The sequence below is a fragment of the Scyliorhinus torazame genome, chromosome 8, assembly GCF_047496885.1.
Source record: "Scyliorhinus torazame isolate Kashiwa2021f chromosome 8, sScyTor2.1, whole genome shotgun sequence".
In the NCBI taxonomy this organism is placed as follows: domain Eukaryota; kingdom Metazoa; phylum Chordata; class Chondrichthyes; order Carcharhiniformes; family Scyliorhinidae; genus Scyliorhinus; species Scyliorhinus torazame.
This window is the reverse complement of record NC_092714.1, coordinates 47,964,870-47,992,235: the sequence shown is the minus strand read 5'-3', so window position 1 is coordinate 47,992,235 and position 27,366 is coordinate 47,964,870. Positions and strand designations below refer to the sequence as shown.

At 45.0% G+C, this 27,366-nt stretch overlaps 1 protein-coding gene across 3 annotated transcripts in view; it reads left to right on the top strand.

The window, feature by feature from the left end:
* Positions 1-20,122, top strand: part of dcbld2 (discoidin, CUB and LCCL domain containing 2) — a 159,493-nt gene extending 139,371 nt beyond the window's left edge. For 2 of the 3 annotated variants that reach the window (XM_072513520.1, XM_072513522.1), the window contains exons 12-15: positions 1,113-1,206; positions 1,623-1,672; positions 4,495-4,632; positions 9,778-20,122. In XM_072513520.1, the coding sequence (XP_072369621.1) occupies positions 1,113-1,206; positions 1,623-1,672; positions 4,495-4,632; positions 9,778-10,226 (731 nt within the window). In that variant the 3' untranslated portion in view covers positions 10,227-20,122. The remainder of the gene's footprint in view (positions 1-1,112; positions 1,207-1,622; positions 1,673-4,494; positions 4,633-9,777) is intronic. The other variant, XM_072513521.1, reaches the window with a different exon arrangement.
* Positions 20,123-27,366: the final 7,244 nt, after the last annotated feature.

Here is a 27,366-nt window from a genome sequence, read left to right as displayed (position 1 = left end):
GGTAAATTCCTCGTCCTCGTGTGCCAGGCTCAGCCTGATCCAATTCAAGGTACTACACAGGGCGCATATGACGGGAGCAAGATTGAACAGGTTTTTTGGGGTAGAGGATAGGTGCGGGAGGTACGCGGGAAGCCCTGCGAACCACACCCACATGTTTTGGTCATGCCCGGTATTGCACGGGTTCTGGGTGGGTGTGGCAAAAGTGATTTCAAAGGTGGTGGGGGTCCAGGTCGAACCAGGCTGGGGTTTGGCTATATTTGGGGTTGCAGATGAGCCGGGAGTGCAGGAGGCGAGAGAGGCCGATGTTTTGGCCTTTGCGTCCCTAGTAGCCCGGCGAAGGATTCTACTTATGTGGAAAGAAGCTAAGCCCCCGGGTGTGGAGGCCTGGATCAATGACATGGCAGGGTTTATAAAATTGGAGCGGATAAAGTACGCACTAAGAGGTTCGGCTCAAGGGTTCACCAGGCGGTGGCAACCGTTCCTCGACTATCTCGCAGAGCGATAAGGGAAAATAGGAAAGACAACAGCAGCAACCGGGGGGGGGGGGGGGGGGGGGAGGGTGCATTCGGGTCTTCGGGTTTTTTTTGTGTGTTGTTATATATTTGCTGTTCATATTTATCTTTTCAATGTTACTATTTCTTTTTGTTTCTTATTTGTGTTGGCACTTGCCGTTAGTTAATATATTATTTTAAAAACGATCAATGTATATACTGTTACAAAGTTGTAAAAATGGAAAATTCCTGGTTGATCGAAAAACTTTAATAAAATATATATTTTTTAAAAGATTACACATGCCTATCCAGCCAAGAATATAGATTTGTACAAAACTATAGAATATCATCAAGCACCTCTAAGTTTGTGTATAATATTATTGGTACAAGTACAACTGATATTATTGAAGGTTCTGCTGTAAGTGAGATGTGAAGGTTTGCGACTATAAATGTTATTTTTCGCCAGAGACTTTAGAAGTGTTTGCAAACACAAACTCTTTAGTTTCGCATTTCAGATTTAAACATAGAAATATGAGATTACTGGTCTAATGGATCCTTTTTTGTCAAAGTTGGTCTGTACTTGGCTTTAGCTGAACTGCAGCTGTTTTCAATGGGTTTCAGATGTGGCGTTGGCGGCTGTCCTGGTGCCTGTGTTAGTCATGGTGCTTACTACCCTTATACTGGTCCTTGTATGTGGCTGGCATTGGAGAAACAGGTGAGCAAATGGTCAGCCAAGAAGCAGGGATTACACAAATAAAGTTTATATTCTTTTGAAAAAATAATGAATAGCCTTATTTAAACTTTTGAAATACGATTCCCAATAATTCAATGATATTCAATTTTTCTATTAAATCATGCTTTTGGATATAAAAAAGTTAAAGCTGACTTAACGCAAAAAAGCAAAATAATGTTTTACATTCATCATCATTTATTAACTTTTGATGGAGGGTTGGGCAGTCACAATTATTTCTGGATATGGACCTTTGTTACTAAAAACCCCTGTTCTAACTACACAAATTGTTTACTGGGGGTAATGTGCATGCATTTCCTTCTCTGGTGCAGCAGGTGCATTATCTGTGAAGTATTATGTCCCATCCATTCAACTGATAACTGAAATTATTTCCATTGCAGAAAGAAGCCTGTCGAGGGGCCTTACAACTTGCCCTATTGGGATCGAGCAGGTGAGTGATGCTCCATCTAAGCAGGGAGATAGGGAGCATGGTTTAGCATCTCATCCAAACGTATGATATTACTGCACCAGCCTAAGATAGCTGTTCAAGTCAGCAGTGAGGCCTGAATCTACCATCGTCTGATTGACGTTGTCAGTGTTCATGCTGAAGTGGTTACAAGATGGCTGCATTCCTGTGAATCAGTGCAACATTTTCAAAAGCAAAATAGCTGCAGTTGCTGAAAATCTGACATAAAAACAGAAAATGTTGGAAATATCAGCAAATCTTAGTTAACATTTCAGGTTGGCAACCTTTCGTCAGAACTGGAAAAGGTTATAGATGTATCTACTTGTAAGTGGGTACAGCAGCAGGAAAGGGGAAGGGTGAAAAGAACAAGGGTGCAGTCATCAAAAGATTGTGGTATATCAGGAAATGATAAGCAGGAACCGGATGGCACCAAACGTGCATTCCAAAACTGTAGAATGTTGTTCATTTCTGAAAATAATTTCATTTAATTTTGAGTATGAGGAAGATTGAACAATTCTTTCTGGATATTGTTCTACATAGCCAACAGCTCCATTGTACATATGCAAACCCGTTTACTGGGAGTAATGTGTTTGCATTTTCCTCTCTGATGCAGTAGAGTTCCATTGGGTGATTTAGCAGTTTGGATCAGAGATTGGCTAGCTGGAAGAAGACAAAGGGTGGTGGTTGATGGGAAGTGTTCAGACTGGAGTCCAGTTACTAGTGGTGTACCACAAGGATCTGTTTTGGGGCCACTGCTGTTTGTCATTTTTATAAATGACCTGGAGGAGGGCGTAGAAGGATGGGTGAGTAAATTTGCAGATTACACTAAAGTCGGTGGAGTTGTGGACAGTGTGGAAGGATGTTACAAGTTACAGAGGGACATAGATAAGCTGCAGAGCTGGGCTGAGAGGTGGCAAATGGAGTTTAATGTAGAAAAGTGTGAGGTGATTCATTTTGGAAGGAATAACAGGAAGACAGAGTATTGGGCTAATGGTAAGATTCTTGGTATGTGGATGAGCAGAGAGATCTCGGTGTCCATGTACATAGATCCCTGAAAGTTGCCACCCAGGTTGAGAGGGTTGTTAAGAAGGCGTACGGTGTGTTAGCTTTTATTGGTAGAGGGATTGAGTTTCGGAGCCATGAGGTGATGTTGCAGCTGTACAAAACTCTGGTGCGGCCGCATTTGGAGTATTGCATGCAATTCTGGTCGCCGCATTATAGGAAGGATGTGGAAGCATTGGAAAGGGTGCAGGGGAGATTTACCAGGATGTTGCCTGGTATGGAGGGAAGATCTTATGAGGAAAGGCTGAGGGACTTGAGGCTGTTTTTGTTAGAGAGAAGGTTAAGAGGTGACTTAATTGAGGCATACAAGATGATCAGAGGATTAGCTAGGGTGGACAGTGAGAGCCTTTTTCCTCGGATGGTGATGTCTAGCACGAGGGGACATAGCTTTAAATTGAGGGGAGATAAATATAGGACAGATGTCATAGGTAGGTTCTTTATTCAGAGAGTAGTAAGGGCGTGGAATGCCCTGCCTGCAACAGTAGTGGATTCGCCAACATTAAGGGCATTTAAATGGTCATTGGATAAACATATGGATGATAAGGGAATAGTGTAGATGGGCTTTAGAGTGGTTTCACAGGTCGGCGCAACATCGAGGGTCGAAGGGCCTGTACTGCGCTGTAATGTTCTATGTTCTATAGCCCAGTGGTCAAAGGAAACAATGAACTTGAGTCAAACGCTGTACAATAAACCTTGAATTCAACAATGAGTACAGAGAGAGGAGGCAAGACCTTTAGGAATGCATATTTGGAGTTTAGACGCAAGAAGACCAGAAAAGCTCCGAGGAAGATGGGCCCTATAGTGAGCAATTTAAAAAAAATAATAAAAATTGCAATGGGAACTACAGATGAAAGAGAGATTACCAATCAGTTTAAAAGTTTTATCTGTACAAAACCTAATGTCAAGTTGGTGTCAAACTAATGCAATACATTTTATAACTATGAGGTCAAAGAATTTGATCTTGTCTAATAATATTGCCTTTAAGTGTAATAAATGTAGGGAGGTGGCTTTACTTTTGTCATTTAATGAGAGGCCCTGGGATTAGGTGATTATTGCAGCCCAATGTTGATAATTCGCCACACACACAAATCCATGGCCACATGAAAGCATTCTGCTGCCAGCAAATGAATCACAAATGAAAAGTCTCGAGTGGTCCAGACTCTCTTACGGTTTCAAATAAAAGATGGGATTTGGTCGGCCTTTCTCCCCCTTTGGCAATTTTTATTTCCAATTTTTATGACATTCCTAACAGCCTGATTGGACAAATGTGTTCCTTGAGACTTGAAATAATGGTGCAAGCAGATTCGGTAGTAACTTGCAAAAGGGAAATGGATAAATACTTGAAGGGAAAACATGTATAGTGCTATGGGGGGAGAAACACAGGAGTGATGCTAATTGGATAGCTCTTTAAAAGAGCCTGCCTGAGCACAATGGGCCAATAGGTAGCTGTGAAAGAATAATTTAATAAATGATCAATGCATACAAACGGTGCTGGGAGAAAAGTGTGAAATAGCACTAAGCTAATACTGCCACATTCATTGGTTCAGGGAAGGAAATTATCATATAATTGGGTGCGTTTGAGTGAGTTGATCAATCTGCACCGATACTTCTTTTCACGAAGCGGAACTCTCTTGGGTAACTTTTGCTGTTGCTGATAATATTCAAAGAATATAGATAGCCCGTGTAGCTCTTCTGCCCCGCAGTACTGTTTGTGACAATTTAACTAACTGGGAATTATGGTGCAGGCTGGTGGAAGGGAATGAAGCAGTTTCTACCTGCGAAAAATGCTGAGCCTGATGACACTTCTGTGCGCTACAGCAGCAGCGAGATGAGCCGCCTGAGAGCCCGAAATGCCAGCACAATGATCCAGACCGAACCTGCAGGTATTCGAGAGCAATAAACCTAGATACTGAACAATCAATTAATAGAGGCAGTGTCGTGAGACCGCTCTCTGTAAAACAGGGTCAATAGTGTCTTGCTATGGTCACAACTGCAGAATGAATTGTTACGTACTTAAGTGGCTGCAAAGTTTCAAACTGCTTTTTCTTTCCCACAGGAACTCTCTTGCCAGAAAATTTGACAAAATGTTAACTCTCTTAATGCCAGAATGTGCTGGTATTCAAGTTATTGGAAATGATGCCCTATGCCTGTTCTGATTATTGATCCATGTTCTCATGTGTGTTTCCTTTGACTTAAACCATCCCTTCGATATTTCTCTCTTCTCTGGGAGGTGTTGCCTTGAGATCTACAAATAATTATGATGTGGAGATGCCGGCGTTGGACTGGCGTAGGCACAGTAAGAAGTCTTACAACACCAGGTTAAAGTCCAACAGGTTTGTTTCGAATTCCTAGGTTTTGGAGTGCAGCTCCTTCATCAAGTCAGTGAAGAGGTGGGTTCCACAACCACAAAAATAGACAAAGTCAATGATGCAAGATGATACTTTGAATGCGTGTCTTCGCAAGTAATTAAGTCTTTACAGGTCCAGACGGAGTGACTGGAGAGAGGGATAATCACAGGTTAAAGAGGTGTGAATTGTCTCAAGCCAGGACAACCACAATATAGACAAAGCCAATGATGCAAGATGATGCAGGAAAGGATGTCCCGAGGCGAGACATTGCAGACGCTGCGACAACGGATGAACGGACATCATGTGACAATCGCCAGGCAGGAATATTCCCTTCCAGTCGGGAACACTTCAGCAGTCAAGGGCATTCAGCCTCTGATCTCCGGGTAAGCGTTCTCCAAGGCAGCCTTCAGAACGCACATCAGCGCAGAATCGCCAAGCAGAAACTGATAGCCAAGTTCAACATGCATGAGTACGGCCTCAACCGGGACCGTGGATTCCTATCTCATTACATTCACCCCCTCCCCACCATCTGGCTTGGTCTTGCGAAATCCTACCAACTGTCCTGGCTTGAGACAATTCACACCTGTTTAACCTGTGGTCATCCCTCTCTCCAGTCGCTTCATCTGGACCTGTAAATGCTTAATTACTTGCGAAGACTTGCATTCAAAGTATCATCTTGCATCATTAACTTTGCCTATATATGTGATTGTGGAACCCACCTCTTCACTCACCTGATGAAGGAGCTGCGCTCTGAAAGCTCATGATTCGAAACAAACCTGTTGGACTTTAACCTGATGTTATAAGACTTCTTACTGTACAAGTAATTAATAATCTTTATTGTCACAAGTAGGCTTACATTAACACTGCAATGAAGTTACTGTGAAAGCAAATCGCCACATTCCGGCCCTTGTTCGGGTACACAGAGGGAGAATTCAGAATGTCCAAATTACCTAACAGGCACGTCTTTCGGGACTTGTGGGAGGAAACCGGAGTACTCAGAGGAAACCCACGCAGACACAGGGGGAACGTGCAGACTCTGCACAGTGACCCAAGCGGGAATCAACCCTGGAGCTGTAAAGTAACAGTGCTAGCCACTGTGCTACCATGCTGCCAGCAGATAATCAACAGCCTGTTCATTTATCCTTGTTATGTATACCACAAAAAACTCAAGAAAAACAAAAGTTTTTTAAAAAGCTTTTAAAAAAGAATACAGCAATTTAACATTTTTATTTCCTAGATTTTTACTTGTTCAGTCAGTTGTGTTTAGCTCAATACAATAAATCTACTTATCATCATCTGTCTCATTGTGCAAAAAAAAAAACAGTCTGTTCATTTGATGGGTAGTCTAATAGCGAAGGTGATCCATCTTCATCTAACCCATCCTCAACTAACACCTGCATTCTACAATCATGTGTCACTAAATGGTGATAAGTGTCTGGAGTCCTGGCTGAATTTTCCGCCTGTCTAAAGAGCTTACTGAGCCCTGATGAACTTCTTGATTTGTACCCACTCATGCTCTGGGGAGCAGCATGTTTCGTTTTGCTGCCCACTCATTCAGGTGCTTCCATTTCAATAAAACAAAATGTCTGCTTGAGCTATTTTATTGCTTGAAGAAGATTGAAGTTCAAACAAATATGTAGTATATATTGACGACCGAACTCGTTCAAATTTTCTAAATATAGTTTGTGGTAAAAGGCTCAGGTTCTGCCCAAAATATTATATAACAAACTAGAGGTTGGATACTGACAAGCAGACTATGGCATGGAGGCAAGTGCAAAGTCAGTTCTTATTAAGAGAAAGTTTATACAATAAAAATACTAACTTCAAACTTGTCCTCCTTCCAGGCCCCAATAAATTGGCTTTGCTGCAAAGTGCATGACTGTGTCCTTAAGCTTAATTTTTCTCCTGAAGGTAGTTACTCTTGCTTGATAGGGTTGTATGGATCTTATTCAAAGAGTAGTGGTGATCTGCCCAAGGGCAGGTCCTCTGCTGATTTCTACACACCTTGCAGCCCTGTGCTTTCCTCTTCAGTTGCTCGTAGGAGCTTCCCATTTGCCATTTCAGTGAGCATAATGACGAGGGGAAAAAAAATACATGGGGTGGTTTCCTGTTGCCTTCCTCATGTACTTAAAGGAAACACAAGTCCTGTTCCTGAAGGATCCTCCACCTCTGAGCAGCTGTTGTCCCTCAAGGTGCTATCTCTTCCACCGTCATCACCAAAAATTTGACTAATCTGCCATTGGCGATGGCTTGTAACCAGGTGCGTTGGATCCGTACCTGCGTCTGGGGAGGATTCTCAAAAGGTCAGGGAGGACCATTCCCACTGAGGTTTCAAATGACTCTGTTACCCGACTTATTCAAGTGTCCATTCTTTAAGCATGAGCTCACATTAAGATATTTTTGTCCCCTTCTGGTTTTCAGAGAACTCTTCTGGGGCTGGTTGCTTTGCTCCATGAATCCCTAGTTGTTTTTTTTTAAATATTTTTTTATTCTACATTTTCACATTTTCCTTCAAGAATTTACACCCCACCCACAAACAGTAAATGGTAACAAATACAAAATCAATCCCCTTAACAATACCAGTGATCCCATCCTCCCACCACCCCAAACAACGGCCCACCTGTCAATATATGCATCCAATAAACCAAACCTTCCCACGGTGGAAACAAAAAACAAAGGAGAAAAAGAAAAAGGAGTCCGGGACCGCCCATGGTCACCATTGACCTATAGAGTCCACTCCCCCATCCCCTCCCTATACTCAACGCCATCCAGCCTCTGAAAGAGTACCGTACATGATACCCAAGAGTTGTACCCCCCCCCCCCCCCTCAAGTCTCCAGCTCCTCCCGTCCACTGCCTCTTGTAAAACCCCTCCTCCCAACCTCGGGTCCTTCCCCCCCACCCACCCCCAACTTTCCACCCCGGCTAGACCACTCGGACCCTGTTCTGCCAGGCTCCGATGGCCGCAGCCCCCCCCCCCCCCCCCCCCCCCCCCACCTCACTCCCGTTCACTGGCCGGCTTAAACCGGCCAGCGTGGAGACCCCCGTCCGGGTCCCTTTCCCCCTTGCCCGGCCCTAGGAAATCCCAGAGATCCCCTTTTAGCACACACACCCTGCATATCCACCTACACCCCAAAGAGCCCTCATTTTGAGTGAAAGTCCCATCCCTTCCCTTGTCCAAATATGTACAACATTGGCTCCTTTAGCCCCTACACCACGCAGTGAAACAAAAAAGAAGAAAATACAGTCATGAGGTTACATCGGCACATGGCCATTTCTCAATTTGTCAGTTCTGCCACAGTCCTTCTGCCTTCGCAAACTCCTCCGCTGCTTCCGCCGTTCCAAAATAAAAGTCCCTGGGCTTATAAGTCACCCTCAGCTTCACTGGATATACAATGCCGCACTGCACCTTGCTAATGTACAGTGCCCTCTTCACCCAGTTGAAGGCAGCCCGCCTCCTCGCCAGCTCCACTGTAAAGTCCTGGTATACACATATACCAGCTCCAGCCCACTGCACCACCCGCTTCTGCTTGGCCCAGCTCAGGACCTTCTCCTTCACACTGTACCTACGGAAGCACAGAGTCACTGCCCTTGGAGGCTCACTCGCATTTGGTACAGGCCTCCATGACCGATGAGCCCGATCCAGTTCATATCGGGAGGGATCCTCCCCCTCCCCCAATAGTTTTGCCAGCATCGCGGCAAAATACTCAGTCGGCCTCGGTCCTTCAACTCCTTCGGGCAGCCCCACAATCCTCAAACTCTGTCGCCAGGATCTATTTTCCAGGTCTTCCATTTTTCCTTGCAGATCCTTGTTAATGTCCATCACCTTCCGCATCTCCTTCCCCATCGAGGTAAGTTGATCACCTTGCTGCAATAACGTCTCCTCCACTTCCTTCAGCGCCTCCCCTTGCTCTCGCACCTCCGCCACTGCGCTCGCCACCGCCCTCATCACTGGGGAAATCGCCTCCACCAGCGCACTCAAAACCTCCCTCATCTCCTTCCTCATTGTTTCCATGTATTTTGTAAACTGCCTTTCGAATTCCGCAGCCATCCCCTTAGTTATTTCTTCAGCCGTAAGCAATGCGGCCTCTCCTGGTGCTCCAGCCTCCATTTTCTTTACTGAGCCCGCGGTGACCTTTCCACTCCCCGACGGACTTTCAGACGCTTTTTTCACTGCCGTTTTTTTGCTGATCTTTGACATTCCCCTCCTCTGTGCTGTCTCCCGACTTTTCCTGCCTTCGCTGGCCCGAGGACCGGGCATTAACCCCCGACAATGCCGTTCCCGAACGGGAACCCTCCAACGCGCGGCTGCCTCCCGCCCGCCATCACCGGAAGTCCCATGAATTCCTAGTTTATGCGCATTTTATAGCTGCAGAGTATTTGTCCTCCAAATTGCACACTGCACACGTGTATGGAGCTACAGTTGAGATGAGGACACTGCAGGCATTGTGTCTCAGATTCAGCAGCTATTTACAGGGCACTATTGACGAGAGGGAGGAGGCATGCTTCTCTCTCGTTCTCTCCGCTTGTTTGGTAGCAATATCACAAGAAATTATGTCATGGAGGGGACGGAGTATAATATCCATAGATCATAAACTATCATACTTGGACCAAAGTGCAGAAAAGTAAAATAATACCTCTCTATCAATCAGAGGAATAATGATATGGTTTTATGTTTACAGAATACGCCCAGCCACTTGTGGCAGGAGTAACAGGGACGCTACGACAGGGGTCCACTTTCAAACCAGAGGAAGATTCTGAAGCAGGATACAGTGACCCAGATGGGAATGGTCACTATGATGCTCTTGTGTCGGAGATTTACCATGCATACGCAGAACCTTTGCCAGTTTCAAGCCCTGAATACGCCACTCCAATCATAATGGAAATTTCTGGTCACACAACAGGAACTATGGGATCCGCAGCAGCCTCCACCTTTAAATCAGTGGGAGGCACAGGGCCTTCCATGGCGGGTAGTCTAAGCACATTGTTACCCAAAACTGAAGCTGCCTCTTCTGGGCAGGTAGGCTATGATACACCCAAAGGAACGGTGGTCCCAATGCCTGCAGAGGAACTAGGGTACCAGGTACCAATCAGCGTACCACAGATACCAGCAGCATCAGATGCTGAGTGAACTTCCAAAAGGAGACAGCATACAGAAGGTATTTTGGTGGGAAGAAGAGAATGAGTTTAAAAGAGCATTGCTGCAGCGGAAGAAAATGATTGTCCAAAGATAATGGGTTGGCCAGTTCCCATGATGACTGCTCAGAAACTGTAAGCCTGTTAATGGATGGAATATGGAGTTGTCTTGAATGTTGCCGTTCAACTGCATGTGCCTGGATTGTAGAGGTTGATTCATACTGGTGTGGCATTCCATATCGTTTGGTACCAAAGGGTTAGATAATGCTCCATGTTAAAAGGTGGGAAAATTGTTGTTTCTGGTCAGTCCATTCTGGTTCAGCTCAGCTCATTTTAAGCTGTTAATTACCAAAACACCATCTACCGAAATCTGAATTAAGGAAACAACCTTACAGAATTGCTAACGATGAGCAGGTCTTAAATTGCAGGGGCAGAAGACAACACTTTAATGTCAGTCTGAGCGTGGTTATGTGGGAGAGATGTGGAAATGGCCTGGAGAGAAAATTCTCTCTCTATATACATACTGCAGCTTATTCCAACAGACTTGAGGACCAGGTTAAATCGCTGGTCATGTAGACCCTAAAGTTCCTCAGGGATTCTACCAGATATCTACTGTAACTCATAGAGCAACATTACAAACAGATGGCAAAGATGCTCTGGAGTTCTGTCTCTTTTCGACTGAAGTTGTATTGAGACCAGCGGAACCCCCATGTGAGGGTAATTATTTTTTTAAAAGGGAGGAAATTAAAATTAGTTTTCATATCACACTTTTTAATGGCATATTGTATTCTGTAAATTGGATCTGAACGTGCTCCTGGAACACAATAGAGCCGATTGACCATAGTTAGTTATCGATATGTTACACAATTAATGCAGACTTCCCCTCCGTGAGGTGTGTTTCCCTTTGCAGACAGGTTTTTAAAAAATAATTTTATTCAGAAAATGTTTTCAATTATAACATGCAGAATAGCATAGCAAATTTATACAACTTTTATAAAAATATCCCTGCAACACAGCCTTGCCTAACCTGGAGTAACCCAGTACCCACCCCCCTCTATTTGCTGATGACAACCAGCTCCTTAAAAAAAGATTCTGAACGGCATCCACCTCGAGTGGAACCCCTCCAATTCCCTAATGGCGTACTTAATTTTTTTTCCAAATGGAGGAATTACGACAAATCCTCCAGCCATGCCAACCTTAGATGGCACCCTCCAATCAAGCAAGACTCGTCTCCGGACTATTGACAGGCAAAGTCCAAGACTTCAGCCTTCCTCCCCTCCTCTAGCACTGGCATTCCCGACACTCCAAAGGTCGCCAATATTGGGCATGGCTCCACTCTAACTCCCAAATTGTTTCAAAGAAGGAAACCCAGAACTTAACCAGCCTAGCACAAGACCGAAACCTGTGCAAGGGGGTTACCGCTCCTGTCGAACAATGCTCACACCTATCCTCTACACCTGGGAAGTACCTACTCATACATGCCCTGGTCAAGTGTGCCCTATGCATCACTTTAAAATGTATTAAACTTAACTTTGCACACAAAGGAGGTGTGGTTAACCCTATGCACAGCCTCGCTCCAACCACCAGCCCCTACCCCCACCTCCACAAAACCCAGTCCAAAAGCAAACCTAACTTCCCATTTCTCATTTACTTCCTCCAGCGCCACCATCTGCCCATATATATCTGAAATCTTCCCTTCCCCTATCTCGTCAAGAGACAACACCTTGTCCATAAGTGAAGGCGCCGGCAACCCAGGAAACTAAGAGAGCTCCTTACAAACCAACAATCGCACCTGCAAAAACCTAAACTCACTCCCTCTCGGGAGTTGAAACTTTTCCACTAACTCCGCCAGCTCAGCAAACCTACCCTCCATGAACAAATCCCTTAACCTCTCAACCTCTTCCTTCTCCCGGATTCACCCCAGCCGGTATCAACCCATGGTTCCCACAGATCAGCGTCAGTAGCGACATAGACCCTAATTTAAAGTGCTGTCTGAATTGATTCCATATTCTCAGAGAGGCTATTACCTGGAGAGAACCGAGCTGAAGAGAACAGAAAAGGAGCAGAAACCAGTGCCCTCAAACTTGAACCTATACAAGACACCTCCTCCATCCACCCCATACCGACCGGGATCCTTAAACCACCCCTGTACTTTCTCAATGTTTGCCACCCAGTAATAGTACAACAAAATAAGTTGCACTGCCTATCCCCCTGTAAGAAAGCCCTTTGAGAGGGGGCCTTGTCCACCCAAACAAAAGTCAAATTAAATCTTTGACCCTACTAAAAAAAGACTGAGGAAGAAAAACTGGGAGACATTGAAACACAAACAAGAACCTCGGAGATTGTTCATCTTAACCAACTTCACCCTTCCTGCCAAAGATAATTGGAGGGCATCCCACCCCTTCAAGTCTGCCTTCAAACCCTCTACCAGACTGGCCTGGTTCAACTTAGACAACAAGGCCCAATCATGAGCTACCTGTATTCCCTGATACCTAAAACTAGACCTAGTCGGCCGAAACGGTAGCCTCTCCAAATCAGCTCTCATCCTCCAGAGGGTTCACCAGAAAAATCTCGCTCTTGCCCACATTCAATCTATATCCTGAAAAGGAACCAAACTACTTAAGCACCTCCATTATCCTCCCCACATTAGAGAGAGGATCCGTGACATATAACAACAAAACGTCCGTACACAGGGATACCCTATGCTCCCTACTTCCCCTCTCTATACCCTTCCACTCAGCCGTCGACCTAAGTGCGATTGCCAACGCCTCAATCATCAAAGCAAACGGTAACCAAAAGTACTCTGAACTCTCAGTCCACTGGTATAGACACTCACAGTGGGTGCCCTATACAAAATCCACAAAATGAATTTAGGTCCAATACCTTAATCTTCTTCATCAGCAATCATCCCCCTCCTAACTGCTAGCAGGGTGACCCCCCAGCTGGGCGAAAATCAAAGTTATACACTAGTGAATCAGCAAACAGACCCCTACCCAGATCCAACTGTAATAACAAATAAACCAGGAAGGAAAAACCCATACCCAAACCCTCTTTCCGCGCCCCCCCCACCAACATTAACAATAATCACCAATAATACAGAAAAATCGCAGAAATATTAAAAACAAAAGTGAACACTGAGGTGTAGCCAACAACATCATTCACTCTCCCCCAGACAATGCTTCTTTATGAAGTCATTCACCTCCTCCGGCGTGTCAAAATGAATGTGACCCAATGGCAAGCCAGGCGCAACACCCCAAACTGTACTTTACTGTTATACAGAGCCGCCTTGGCCTTATTAAATCCAGCACGTCTTTTTGCCAGTTCTGCCCAACATCCTGATAGATTTAGATTCTAACAGGCGGGCACATTCTCGCGTGTCCTTCGCCAACCTCAGTATTGTTTCCTTATCCAAATGCCTGGGGAGTCTAATTTTGATCGCCCGTGGCAGCTCCCCAGATCTGGGCTTCTGTCGCAATGACCCGTGGGCGCGGTCTACTTCAGGGGGGTTTGCGAAGACCCCCCTCCCCCACCAGCTTCCCAAACATCTTCATCACATAATCTGTGGCACTTGCACTTTCTATGCCCTCCGGCAGCCCAACAATCCTCAAATGTTGGTGTCCAGAGCGATTCTCCAGGTCATTGGCCATGGCCTTCAATATCTTCTGCCCCTCCACCATCATCGCAACCTCTGCCTCCAAGGGGGCAATCTGATCACTATGGTCGGCGACCATCTCCTCTACCTTCTGAGTTATCGAGCCCTATGCCTCCAGCCGTCGTTCCACCCTTAACCAAGGTTACACGAATGGGTGCCACTGGCATCTCAATTGTTTTCACCTGGTCATCAGAGACCATTTGTCTCTGTTTCTTAAGCTTCTCCATTATGAATTCCACCAGCCTCTCAGTTGTCCATTGAGAGGGCAACGATGGCACAGGGGTCTCCACCATTTTCTCCCCTTCTGCGACACGAGGGCCTTCCAAGTCAGACCAGGACCCCTTATTCAACTTGTTCCTCGTATTATTATTATTTTTTAAATTTAGAGTACCCAATTCATTTTTTCCAATTAAGGGGCAATTTAGCGTGGCCAATCCACCTACCCTGCACATCTTTGGGTTGTGGGGGCGAAACCTACACAAACACGGGGAGAATGTGCAAACTCCACACGGACAGTGAGACAGGATCGAACCTCAGCGCCATGAGGCAGCAATGCTAACCACTGTGCCATCGTGCTGCCCCTGTTCCTCATATTATAACCTCCAGACATCACAAGCTAGAGGAAGAACCAAAACTCTCTTAACAACACCGCTTTTCTTCCTACACAGCAACCGTTAAATGGGCAAAAAGAGCCAATAGCTTGATCCCCAAGCAGGAGCCATGTGTGCAACCGTTCACCTCATGGCCACCATCGGAAGTCCAGGTGTTTTTTTAATGCAGTCTGAGCAGTAAAGCGGCGCACCCCTGTGATTCTCTGTCTCACCAGCTGGCCAATGGAGTTTTCCATTGTGGGCAGCTCCACGCCGTCGGTAAATCCCCGGGCTGCTGACGAGACGGAGAATCCCGACAGCGGAGAATCCAGCCCAATAGGTTTTATACAAGACAAAATAATAATGGTCGCAGCGTGATGATTTGGGGTGACTGCTTCTTACGCAGCAAATACTACATACATTTACCGCTACACGGTCTATCCCAGCCACCCCACCACTCTGTCACACATTTCTGAGAGTCTAGCATATCCTGGGCTCAACACCCAAGTACTGACCAGAATTTTCCATGATATTTAGGCTGAAGAAAGGGTGGGTGATTTTTCAGAGGTCCAGCTCCTGGCACAGCGCTTGGCTGAACAGGAGCACAAATCAGAGGCCAGTGTGCTCAACCTTCCAAGTTGTACTACTGTCAAGTCAGACTCCATTTCGAGAGGAGAGCTGCTTAAAAAGAAAGCTTTAGTTTTCCTTTTAAGCTATTATTTATCTTTTTCTCTCCATCTCAGCCCCTCTCTCTCTCTCTCCCCCCCCCCCCCCCCCCCCCGCCCCATTGCTCCTATTGATAAATGTCCTTCATAATGACGCTGAATGGCCATTTGAACATATTAGATTTATGAGTTCCTGATAGAAATTAGAACTAATGAGAAACACAGTCAGATCCAAAAAGATGCTGAGCTAACCTGTAAATTTATTCATACTGAATTTGAATGTTCGTCTAAGCATCGTGGGAAGGAAACCTGAAAGAAACAAGTTTATTTAGCACTCCTGCCTTTTGAAATTTCCATTTTGTTAGAAAAATTAATGTAATAAATTTCCATCTAGTATTTCTGTCCCTTTGTTCTTTGAGAAAAGCACTCCTGTGCCAGATTAGACCATAAATATGGACGCCCAGAACTGCATTTGCCATTAAAACCCCCCATGGTATGAGTCATTCTCTACAAGAATGTACTTTTTTGTTGTCTTACCTCGGCATGTACTGTAGACAGTTTATTGTTTGTATATTTTGGTAGATTTTAGAATGTGTGCATAGAATGGAAGAGATTTTCTTTTGATGATCTGTTGATATATGATTGAAATATTTGTACATAGGTTACCAGGTGAAAGTAACTGGTTGGTAGAAAGCTAATGAAGCCCTCGAGTCTCTGTGGTGTTGTTTACCTGGTTGAATCCAGACTTGCTCTCATCTCATTCCGGTTCTAACAGCTCATATTCCAGCAAACCCAAAGGGGCCAATTCACTTCCCACTGCTAAACTGGCATGTCGGGTTGGTTTGTTACACATTTTATTGCATAGTGTTGAGGCTATTCATTTTGAAACAAAAGTCCAAGATTATTCTGAATGTTCTCAATATCTGAATTTCATTGAAACTTGACCGTTACTTTTTAAGGTTTCATCAAAATTAATCTCTGTTCACCATATATAGTCGTTCGCTGTGAGACAAGAAAGGTTATAAATATTGAGGTTCATGCCCGCCTAACGAGTACAACAGTTCCAGTTCTGGTGAAAGGCCATTGATCTGAAATGTTAACTCTGCTTCTCACTGCACAGAATCTACCTGACCAGCTGAATATTTCCAGCATTTTCTGTTTTTTGTGCCACTTAAATGCAAAATCGATGTTAAGAAACTTCAGGAGACAGCTACTTGCTGTCAGTGAGGTGCACTATTTGTTCCTCCCTCCTTTCATCCTCCGCTTATCCCGCTGTAGCTGCGGTAGGGTTTGAAGATTATTCTCAGTCCCTTGTGACCAGAATGTGAAACATTTCCTCAGGTTGCTGAAGGTGACGGCAGATCATTATTATTTTAGTTTTTCGGTGGTGAAAATCTTTATTTTGGCCCAAAATGATCTCATCGCGTCATTTCCTGATGAGCAGGAAGTTCTACTCTAAACAATTATTTTGCTTTGTTTAATTGACTTTTTTTTGCAGTTGATCTTAAGATTATAGCTTCATGCAAAGATTGAAAATTGTTTTTTTGTTTTTTTTTTGCTGATGTGAACATCATCTTTGAAAAAGACAAGCTAACCGCCGCACCTGTTTTCCATCCCGGCAGCCTGCCAATGGAGTTTCCCATTGTGGGCAGCCCCATACCACTGGGAAATCCGCAGGCACCTTTGCGCTGCCTGAAAAATGGACGATCCCGCAGACGGAGAATCCAGCCCAAGGCTTCAGAAATGGCACCTTTTTCTTACACCACTAGCTCTATTGATAAGTGGATAAACTCATCATACAGACTCATGCTGTATGTGCCATGAGGTGGTAAATGGGTCTCTTGGCATACTAAATTGAAATTTTACAAGTGAGAAAAATGAAAGCAAATATGTACGGAATAGATTTCTCTAATTTTCCACAATTGGGAAACCGGAGCACCAGGAGGAAACCAAAACTGACACCGGGAAAACGTGTAAACTCCACACAGTCACCCAAGGCCGGTATTGAACTCGGGTCCTTGGGGCTTTGAGGCAGCAGTGCTAGCCACCGTGCCACCCATGTACTGTGCCAGGCGTGTGGGGAGTTCAGTATCGTGGCAGAAAGGAGGTTAAGAGAAATTTGAATAAATTCAAAATTGAGGGGAGAAGGTACATTTGGAGAAACCATGACCACCAGCAACCAGGTCGAAAAGCAGCAGACACCGATTTGACATAACTATCAAGGGGGAGGAGGAGAGGATTTATTTTTACTCAGCGATTTTATGATGATCTGGAACACTGCCTACAAGAGAGGTGGGAGCAATTTTAATCGTAACTTAAAAGGAAATTGGATATGTACTTGAAAAAGAAATACTTGAAGGACTATGGGGAAAGGGTGGGACTCAATTAGTGGTTATTTGAGAGAGCTGGCATGGGCAGAATGAGCCAAGTGGAGTCCTGTGCTGTTTTACTCTCTATGTCTGCTTAGGCTTTCCCAGCCTTGTATGAGTCATTTGGGATCTAGAATGCTGGACATGAATGATAAAGTTACAACTTAATGCCCATCAGAAATGATTTTCCAGCTATCCTGTGGATATTCAAAGTCAAAAGCAATGTATTATTCCAGAGTTTCCAGCATGTCTTTGCATGTACTCGCTCAACAAATGCACTAACATTTTCATATCTTGCTAAGTATTTGCCTTAATCTAACTTGAGTTTAGACCAGCCTAAGGGGAGTCGATCAACGACTAGAGATAGAATAGTAGCTGAAGCACTGCACTGATTCAGTAGCTGCTAGATTGGTTTGATATTCTGAAACAGTATCAAATAGGGTGAATGCCCTTTTTAACCCAAGTGTCTCTTGTCAAATTACGGAGATGAAGCGGAATAAGCATAAAGTGGATCTAAGTAAGTAAAAAGATGTGATTCTCTTCTCTGACCCTTCATTTCAGTCACATTCACATGAAGATATTTTTTCCTCTCTACTATTTGTTCCTCTTCAGGGAGAATAAATGTAGCTGTAAGCTTTGTGTAAACAGGCTCTGCAATCCCACCAGTTAGAACATGTGTTTCGACCTTCATAAATTGGCATTTGAAGGATACATACCATAGAAATTCTGAATTAGTGCAATTTTCCCTGCACAATACAATATTAAAAAAGAAACTGGTTTAAAGTGAGAATCATTGGAGGCTGGCGCTGATGCCACTGTCAATTCGCAGTCCGATCCGGGTGGGGTCGTGGCTTCCATTCAGAAGTCTCTTCGATAACGATGAAAGTGTGTTGGGGCTGTTATTATCTGGATAATGCTTCCACACCGAGGCATAGAAGTAAATGGGGAAAATTGAATTTTCTTTGAAATGTGTCCCGTTTACATTTTAAAAAATTTCCAGACAGCCCACTAAGGGGAGGTGGGGGAGAGAAACCAGACAGCCCAATCCAAAACCAGGCATGGCAACCATAATTGAGACAGCTGATTGGTCTGATCTGGTCTCGAACTACCCATTCAAGGACAGAGTCCTAGTTTGGAAACAATGTGAAAAGGAGTAAATCTGAAAGAACACTGGTGGCTCACAACTTGCTGGGTAAACTCACCAAATGGGACTGAGGGTGTAGTAAAGAAGAATGACATGAGTGCAGCCTATGTCTGTTACAAGGTACGTGTTTCTGGAGAATTTGAAATATCACAGAAGGTTAGAACTACTGTTACTACAAGACAAGTTTCTTTGTTCTACAATGTTTTATGAATCTTGCTGTATGGAGTGAAAGGTCTCAAAATGATTTATTTCTGTGAAATAATAGTGTGAAATAGTATTTGCTCCACAATATTACACTGCAAAATGCAAAAGTGCATTCTTTCATTAGCGTGATTTCCAGCACAACAACATGATTTTTTTTTTTAAAAAGGTACTTTTTGAAACTTCATAGGAAAATGGGTGTGTGTTAACGAACAGTTATTTCACAAAAATAACTCCTCTTCCTTTCCTTTGTTCCCCATCACAGAATTTAATCTTCCTGCAGTATTTGAAGACCACAATGTAACTCACTCATCACAATCTGTGTGCACCAGATTGTGCAGGATCTTCCGCCACCACCACCCCCACCCCACCTACCCGCCCCCCCCCCCGGGCTTGTTTTGCAGATAGCCCGCCATTGGTGAAACCTTCTGGTCGTGCTGCAGTCAACAGTTTTTCTGTTGGTCGCACCCTCTGCCGCTGGGGAACCTGGGGGTGGGGGGTGTAGCCATTGGCTGGGCTGGAAGATCCCATCGGTGGGAAGGGCCAGAATATTTTGGCCGTTGTGTTTTATTTATCGTTATTTTAAGGCCAGCTTTATGTGTGGACTTGTAATTTAATCATTTAAAGATCATTTACGACAATTTAAAAAATGGTTGAGCTTATCTTAGCCTGTCCGTGCATGCCACACGAAATGTGAATGAAACTGGGAGTTTGGCACCTAAAAGAACATTAACCCTGAGTCTGTGCATAAAAAGAGGAAAAGAGGTCCTTTGCAAGGAATAAAAAGAGGTCCTACCAGTGCAAGGGATTGATACGAGTGAGCGAATCATGGAAGCCATGCACAGTCAGTCACCTGTCACCCTGTGTCAGGACCATTTTGCAAGATGCTCCTTGAGTTATTTTTGTGAGAATATCTGTTTATGTTGAAACTGTGAAAGTTGCTTCCTGAAAGAAGATTGGGTGGATTTCACAGTTTCAGCCCTGTCATCACATCAGTGTGTTTAGTAAATACAGTCTTTGTTAGTTTACTTCTACAATACAAAATTTGCATCAAGTTTTCTACATTCATTTTGTATTTATGTCAGCAAAACTGCTTTATTTGAATTTATTGCCGACAGTTCTACACAACGTAGAAGCCACTAAGTTTGCTCATTTTTACTTGTAGTACTTTTAAAAAATAATTTTAGTGCGAGTACTGTACTGTCACAGTTAAAAGAACTGTCGATTCGAGTGAAGTTCTGTCTATAATAAAATTACACTGAAACAGCGATTGCTTTTTGATGATGGTCTTTCTTCATTTGTTTCCCCACCAATCAGACGGCAAAAATCAAATAAATACAGAATGTGCTGGAAAAACTCAGCAGGCCTGTCCGCATCTACGCAGAGAGAAACAGAGTTAACGTTCAAGTCCAACATGAGTCTGGTTCGGAACTCCTGATTCCAGAGAGTAGTCATATCGGACTCAACATTTCTCTGTCCACAGGAGCCACCAGACCTGCTGAGTCCCAGCACTTTTGTGTTTTTTATTTCAGATCTCTAACATTGAAGTATTTTGCATTTATTTTTGCAAAAGGCAAACACCTATTTGCCTGCTAATCTTAAAATAGGAACACAACTCTCCGAGAGCTCGATTGCTGAAGACGTTGTGGTATAGAACTGAAAACAGATCAGGTAAGAGATGAGGACAATCCCAAGTCTGAGATGAGTTAACAAACCTTCATGGTAGCCACAGAGGAACTGCAGGTGAGCTCAGTAACCCTGGGCTAAGGAGGAGACGAGGTGTTTAGGGGTCCTATCTGTTCTCTTCTCACCTGTAAACAATGACCAAAGTGGTTTTGCTGACAGTTGATAGACTATTGGTCTCCAAGTTCCAGGAGTTGTTGGTAATATCTGGTTTCGTAAACATTTATACACAACTCTTAAGATAGAATGGAGTTGGACCGGGAGAGGCGTTCTAGTTGATGGCTAATTTTATAATTTCTGCCTGAGTACAAGGTCCATGTGATTAGCATTGTCATGGTCTTGCGAGAGGAAAAATCCATAGGAAACCATTGTAGGATCGAGTCACAGGTTTTAATAAATCGCTGAACTTCACAGAGTCATTTAGCAATTTGCCAAGAGAGAGCCTCCCGCGATTCTCCCAAGCGGCGGGAACGGCCCCATCGAGTTCCGCAGGCCGGAGAATCGCCGGAGACACCCAAAATGGCGATTCTCCGGCACCTCCACTATTCTCAGGCCCGGATGGGCCGAGCGGCCAGGCCAAAACGGGTGTTCCGTCCCGGCGCCGTCCACACCTGGTCGCTGCCGTCGTGAGCAGTGCGTGAACGCTGGGGGGGAGGGATCCTGCACCGGGGGGTACCTCAAATGTGGGGCGGCCTGCTATCGGTGCCCACCGATCGTCGGGCCATCCTCTCTGAAGGAGGACCTCCCTCCTTCCGCGGCCCCGCAAGATTTGTCCGCCATCTTCTTGCGGGGCGGACTTAGAGAGGACGGCAACCACGCATGCGCGGGTTGGCGCCAGTTATGCGGCGCCGGCCGCGTCATCTATGCGGCGGCGCCTTTACATGGGCGACAAGGCCTGGCGCTTGTAGATGACGCGGCCCCGATCCTAGCCCATTGTCGGGGCCTGAATCGGTCGGGAAAGGGGCCATTTCGCACCGTCGTGAACCTCAACGGCGTTCACGACGGTGCGGCCACTTCGGCGTGGGAGTGGAGAATCCCGCCCCATGAATTTCATAGAATTTACAGTGCAGAAGGAGGCCATTTGGCTCATCGACTCTGCACCAGCCCTTGAAAAGAGTACCCCATTTAAGCGCACACTTCCAACCTATCCCCATAACCCAGTAACCCCACCTAACCTTTTTGGACACTAAGGGCAATTTAGCATGGCCAGTACACCTAACCTGTACATCTTTGGACTGTGGGAGGAAACCGGAGCACTCGGAGGAAACCCACGCAGACGCGGGGAGAACGTGCAGACTCCGCACAGACAGTGACCCAAGCCGGGAATCGAACCTGGGAACCTGGAGCTGTGAAGCAACTGTGCTACCGTGCTGCCCTAAATACATTGCATTTGCCTTCCTAACTGCCACCTGAACCTGCATGTTATCCTTAAGTAGTCCTGAACTAGGTCCCTTTGCATTTCAGACATCTGAAGCCTTTCCCCATTTAGAAAATAGTCTACATAAACAAATACCAGAAATCCCCTTGGTAAGAGTTCTGCCTAATTCCCTTAAATGCTCGGTGCATGGTGATCATTGTTGCCGAGCATGCAAGGGATACATGTGACAGTAAAAGAACTTGGCTACACTGAAATCACTGACAATTAAACAGATTCTGTAATACAAGTTCAGTATAGGGGGAACTCCCTCAAAACCTCCATCCTTAATGAAGTAAAAATAAATTAATTCTTACAAAGTTGTGAGAGTTTAAATGAAGCTGGAAGGAAAATCTAGCTTTGGCTAGTGGGAGAGACCTCCAAGGTAACTCACTCCATGAAACTTAGTCCAGGGATCAGAGTTTATCCAGCTAGAAAAGGAGAAAAGAGTTAAGAATCATTATAGACTGGGTCTGGAGAATGCTGTGTTCATTTAAGGGACAAGTATATCCAAAGAGGGATATTTTCATTTGTTTTAAATGTTAAATGGAGGATCTTTACAGTAGTTTAGAGTATAAATTGCCCTCTAAAAGAGTCTAGTCAATGAAGCCTTTAGTGTGAAACTTAAACACCTAATGTTTAAACACCTTAGCAGTAAAACTTAACACCTAATAATAATAATCGCTTATTGTCACAAGTAGGCTTCAATGAAGTTACTGTGAAAAGCCCCTAGTCGCCACATTCCGGCGCCTGTTCGGGGAGGCCGGTACTTATGTGATTCGTTCAGCCATTCATCAGAAATTTGAATTTCTTTTTCTTCATGGGGATCATAACATAGTTAACTGGCAGTAAAGCACTTTGGGACACCATGTGGCCATAAAAGGCAGTACATAGTTTCAAGTCATCCTTTCATGGGAAGATTAAGCCAATATTGTGTAGAAGTGAAGGCCAAGAGACACTTATTGACCCAACTCCACAAGTTGACACCCACAGCATAAGAGGAGAAAAGTACAGAGGGTCCTGAAGTGAGGAAGTCAATGCAAACATCAGGCTGGATTAAATAAAATCAAAATATTGCAGATGTTGGAGATTCAAAATAAAAAAAACAAAGTGCTGGAAAAACTCAGCATCTTTGGAGAGAAACAGAGTTAACCTTTTTGAGCCTGATTTGACTCTTCTTTGGAATCTTTATATCAGACTGGATTTAATACTCCTGCCAGTGGATTTGAAGATCGGGAGGGCATGGTAATTGTAGCAGGTGGCCTACCTCCTCTAACCCTGCCGTAATGTTACCACCAGTGGGCTGATGTTGGACGCCACCCTTCAGTCGATCATTTGAGACCCTTTGTTCGTTTTCACCATATCTTTCGTGGAGACTTTAGCATTGTCTTGTTTCTTCTAAGTTTCTACAGTCCTCCCTCAGTCCACGCCTTAATGTTATTCGCTCTTTCAATTTTTCATCTTCCTCTACTGTTTCTACCTCAATTTCTCCTTCAATTGTTGCCAGTATGAGGCTGTCGGGTCTTTGTTTCCAGTGTCCATAATTTGAATTTCTTTAACTGCTTAGCAACTAAAGCTACACACAGCCCAGAATCCTCACCAGCATCTGGACTTTTGTCAAAATTAGGAGAACTGCCCCACTGACCATTCGAGGAGCATCCTGATAGTGGCTGAAAGCTATGATTCTGTATAACAATGTTGAAGACGCCTCCACCAGCATCCCTGGCTAGGTCCTATCCCAGGCTCGCATTCTCAACTTGAAAGCCAGTCGCGGCCATTGGGCGCTTCTCCCACGATCGGGAATGCAGCAACCAATCGCCCTGCGACCCTCTCAACACCCATGCGCAGATAGTGACCCCGAGTTTGAAAAACCCGGGTCTACACTGTCTACAATGCCACCCAACTTTGTGTCATCAGCAAATTGGATATATGACTTTCTATGCCATTATCCATAAGACATAGGAGCAGAACTAGGCCACTCGGCCCATCCAAGTCTGCTCCGCCATTCAATCATGGCTGATATTTTTCTCATCCCCATTCTCCTGCCGTTTCTCCATAACCCCTGATCCCCTTATTAAACAAGAACCTATCTATCTCTGTCTTAAAGACACTCAATGATTTAGCCTCACAGCCTTCTGCGGCAAAGAGTTCCAGAGATTCAACTCCCTCTACAAGTCGTTAATAAATAATTGAGGCGCTAACACGCATCCCTTTGGGACACCACTAGTCACAAAATTACAATTTGAGTGCCTACCCATTATCCCTACATTCTGCTGCCTGGCAGTCAACACATTTTCCAGGCATGTCGGTAATTTGTCCTCAATTCCATGGACTTCTACATTAGTTTTTTTAAAATATATTTTATTCAGATTTTTTTTGGCCAAACAAAACAATACAAAGGTTTTCCTTTTTACAACAGTAAAACAGTATAAATAACAGTGGCCTTTTTTAACAAATAAATAAATAATATATAAACTAAATGGCAACTGCCCTATCAAAAATAATAACTCTCCAAAATAAAATCAAACAGTCCAATATACATAGCCTAGTACAAATATTTATACAGAAACACCCCTGTGGACCCCCCCCCCCCTCCCCCCTGGGTTGCTGCTGTTACCTTCCCATTTCCTTTATCGTTCTGCGAGGTAGTCAATGAACGGTTGCCACCCTTGAGCCGAACCCCTTAGTGCAAACTTTATCCGTTCTAGTTTTATAAACCCTGCCATGTCATTTACCCAGGTCTCCACGCCCGGGGGTTTGGCTTCCTTCCACATAAGCAATATCCTTCGCCGGGCTACTAGGGACGCAAAGGCCAAGACATCAGCCTCTTTCGCCTCCTGCACTCTCGGTTCTTCTGCAACCCCGAATATAGCCAACCCCCAGCTTGGCTCGACCCGGACCCCCACCACCTTCGAAAGCACCTTTGCCACCCCCACCCAGAACCCCTGTAGTGCCGGACATGACCAAAACATGTGTGTGTGGTTTGCTGGGCTTCTCGAGCATCTCCCACACCTATCCTCTACCCCGAAAAATTTACTGAGCCGTGCTCCGGTCATATGCGCCCTGTGTGACTTCTACATTAGTTAACAGTCTCTTGGGCAGCACCGTGGCACAGTGGTTAGCACTGCTGCCTCACGGCACCGATCCCGGGTTGGATCCTGACTCCGGGTCACTGTCCTTATGGAGGTTGCACAGTATCCCCGTGTAGTGCGTGGGTCTCACCCCCACAATCCAAAAAGATGTGCAGGGTAGGTGAATTGGCCATGCTAAATTGCCTCTTAATTGGGACAAAAAAGTATTGGGTACTCTAAATCTATTAAAAATAGTTAACAGTCCCCTGTCCACTACCTTTGTCACCTCTTCAGAAAAATTTGATGAGGTTTGTCAGGCATGACCTACCTGCCATGAATCCATGCTGGCTCTCCCTGATTAACTGAAGATTTCCGAGGTGTTCAGTTACTCCATTTTTGATTATAGACTGCAACGATTTACCTACCACAGATGTTAGGCTATGTAATTCCCTGGTTTTCCTTCTTGAAAATGGAGTGACATGAGGAATTTTCCAATCCAGAGGGATGACTCCTGAATCTAGGGAACTCTGAAAGATTATGGTTAGGGCATCTAATATGTGCTCCCTTTAGCAGCCTTGGATGGAAATCGTCAGGTCTTGGGGATTTGCCACTCTTTAGTTCCATTGATTTTGTAGTGTGGGTGGGGGAAACTTCAATATCTATCACAAAGAGTGACTCAGTGCTGGCACTGCTATTCTGCCAGATAGGGTTTGTGAAATGGTAGTGGATAATCAAACCACTGACAGAAGGAGAAAGTTCCAAAAACAATTCTATCCTCAATGATGGGGAGCCTTGCACGTCAATGCAAAAAACAAGGCTGAAACCATGGGGTGGATTCTCCATTGCCTGATGCTTGTATTGCGATTCCTGATTGATTGGAGAATGGAGCTCATGGGGAAAAAAGCACCAAACCACTTGCGATGCTCCAATTTCTCGCCGGTGGCCTCAGTGTGCTTCCCGCCCCTTTGATTAATGGGCTGGAAGCCTGAATATAGCCACCCCCTGTTATGCACCGACCCCCCATTGTGGAGAATCTACCGGGTGGGCTTTGGTGCAGGTGTGCCCAAGCCTCTAAGGTGGGTCAGTGCATAACTGAGATGCCCCCAAAGTCCATCTTAAAGTCCCCCTCCTCCACAATGCAAATCCTGCCCCCCATCCCCACTGACAAGTAGAGGCATCCTCTCTCCCAACCATGGGGATAATGGGTCACATTGTGGTTAGCATCAAAGCAGGATAATGGAAATACATTCAAGCGTGAAGATCAATAAACAATCCACCAAGCAGCTGTCCCTGGGGTAATAAAACTGTCAATCTGGCGAATGCAATGTACTGCTGTGGAAATTGAATGGAATATTTGCAATTCAATGACTGTCAAGGGATTTCAGACCAGTTGATGCAGATTGAGATTTGGAGGAAGCCTCTGACACTTGCAAGAGCTGCTGCTTTAAACACTTTTGACAGAGGCAGCAGATGTTAGGAAAGGATAAGTGAAAATGCATTGATTTTTCAATGTACTGCCTGGACTGCTGTTCAGCTTTCAGGCAGGGGTCTCTGATTGGTGTCTAATGGGGGGAGGAGAGATTGTGTGTCATCCTCTTGCGTGAAAGTGGTAGGGAGGAGGCAGTGGCCTGTTATTCCATGCTGGTGGTGGGGGGGGGGGGGGGGGGAGGATGCCCCCATTGGTCAGCAGTGAGGAGGTGATTGATAGAACTTGCATTTTAGGGGGAGATGAGGGGGAGCCGCCGGACCTCAGTATCTGGCTGCTCGATCAAAATGGCAGCCCGATACTGGGATTCCAACAAAATTCCACGAGCTCTCCTCCATGAATAAATTTGCATAGAAAAGGCAAGGGAATCGCTCCTGGGTGCCTTTCCTAGCGCCAGCGGAGACCAGGAGTATTCTGGTCCGGCGGGAGCACATAGTCTCAAGAATGGAGAATCACAGAAAAATACAGTGAAGCCAAGGTCCTTCAGCCCATCGAGTCTTCACCACCACATGAAAGGCACCTGATCTGCCAATCCTAATCCCATTGGCTAGCACTTGGCCCACAGCCTCAAACGTTAAGATGTGCAAAGTGCTCATCCAGGTACTTTTTAAAGGATGTGAGGTACCCTGCCCCTAGCACCCTCCCTGGCAGTGCATTCAAGACCATCGACACCCTCTGTGTAAAAACGTTTTTCCTCAAATCCTCCCTGAACCTCCTGCCCCTCACACTGAACTTGTGTCCCCTCATAACTGACCCGTCAACTAAGGGGAACATCTGACCATTCCCGTCATAATCTTATACACCTCGATCAAGTTGCCCCTCAGTCCTCTCTGCTCCAGCGAAAACAACCCACACCTATC